The sequence below is a fragment of the Teleopsis dalmanni genome, unplaced genomic scaffold, assembly GCF_002237135.1.
Source record: "Teleopsis dalmanni isolate 2A unplaced genomic scaffold, ASM223713v2 unscaffolded_contig_2148, whole genome shotgun sequence".
NCBI classification, from domain to species: domain Eukaryota; kingdom Metazoa; phylum Arthropoda; class Insecta; order Diptera; family Diopsidae; genus Teleopsis; species Teleopsis dalmanni.
In genome coordinates, this window is record NW_024033530.1 from 4903 (window position 1) to 6623 (window position 1721).

Sequence of the window (1721 nt, forward strand, 5' to 3'; positions counted from 1 at the left end):
AATGTGAGTGAATTGAACTTGTCAGTTGCAAGTACAAAAGCGACATATGGAGTTGAAGTGCACAGCTGTTCCCTACTGAATACCGACCGGATAGAGCTGACTTCAGCAAAAACGTGAAAATAACAAGTAACAAAAAAAAAAAAAACAAAAAAAAATATATATATATATAATAGTATAAAAATTTAAAAAATACACAAACATTTAACAAAAACAAAATAAAATGCATAAAAGTTTTATGCGCTGCCATTTCAAAACGTTTTCGTCGCTTTCATGTTTTACTTAATCGCAAATAGCGGAAAAATACTTAAAAAAGGCAAATTTGTGAATTTCGCACATTTTATGCTTCTTCAAAGTCTAAGCTAATCTATAAAATGTTGACTTGTGTTTGCCGTCCCGTCTCCGGAAATCTACCAAAAATGCCACCGAATGTGCTACCAGCGCCCAAGTCGCGCCCAGCAACCACAATGGTCGTGGTAACAGCGGAACCGAAAATAAATGTAAGTCTAGCAATTATGTCAAGTGCCATTTTAGACCAAAACATAAACGAACAATCCAACACCAAAAAAAATAAAAAAAAACAAAAAAAAAATTAAAAAAATATCTATATAAAATAATAAAAATAATGAAAATAAAATATAATGCAAAACACTAAAGAGAAAATAGAAAACACAGAACAGGAAGTAGGAAACAGGAAAAAGGGCAATAAAAATTGCAAATTTCAATCTCAGCTAAAATATCAAAGTACATGAAATAAATTATATTTTATTGAGGATTTTTATTTTTATTTTTATTTTTATTTTTATTTTTACTTTTATTCATATTTTTATTTAGGGTTTTATATTACTTGTACTTTTCTATAAGCATAAATAATTTTTGTTTCAATTTTAATATTTTTTTTTTTTATTTTTATTTTCTAATTATCGTTTCACCAGGTGCCTGGCAGGCTGACGTCAGCCGAATTAAGGGCGATGGCACTGCGACAGCAGCAACAAATTGACACACAACATCAACTGTTGGCTACGAAGGAGCAACGTTTGCGTTTTCTAAAATCTCAAGAAGTCCGTAATGCGGTAGCCGAAGGCGAACGTTTGCGACGTTTACGTGAACGCGTCGAAGCGCAGGAATCCAAATTGAGGCGTTTGCGTGCGCTACGAGGTCAAGTGGATTTACAAAAGACTTACAATGTTACACTGAGTAAGTGTTCCAGTTAACTCTCTATTGTAGTAGTCCTTTATAAACTATATACCATACCCCATACACCATACACCCTACACCATATACCATACCGCATAGACTATATAAAAAGTATATTTACATACTACTCACATATTTCCGTAAAGCACACGCGAACTTTAAAAAAAAAAAATAAAAAAATATCTAGTATAGCGCAATAGAGGAAATTTAGTAAAGGAAAAAAAGCGAAATAATAATATTTTTTTTGCATGTATTGAGGTTATTTTGTACTTGAATTCTTCGTTTTATTTTCCTTTTTATGGCAGAACTTTTGTACTTATTAAATGTACTTACACTAATGCCACAATGAAGCGCGCTGTGTTAAAAATTTGTTGAAATTCTGTTGAGTATTTAGTGTAAATGTGTATTTTTGCTACATGTGTTCTTACTGCTACTTTACTCTTATAGTCAACTCAACATTCATACTCACAATGTTCATTGCGAATTCAAGTAGAGAAGGTTTAAGTACGCGAACAAACGCAAACTCT

General features: G+C 31.8%; 1 protein-coding gene across 1 annotated transcript; it reads left to right on the forward strand.

Moving 5' to 3' along the window:
• Nucleotides 1-219: 219 nt before the first annotated feature.
• LOC119664539 (apoptosis-stimulating of p53 protein 1-like) lies at nt 220-1194 on the forward strand (the record flags this gene model as incomplete). The annotated part of the gene is given in 2 exon segments (XM_038074011.1): nt 220-497; nt 933-1194. Coding segments are annotated over 2 exon segments (388 nt in total), but the record flags the coding sequence as incomplete, so codon positions are not given.
• Between the last annotated feature and the right edge of the window lie 527 nt (nt 1195-1721).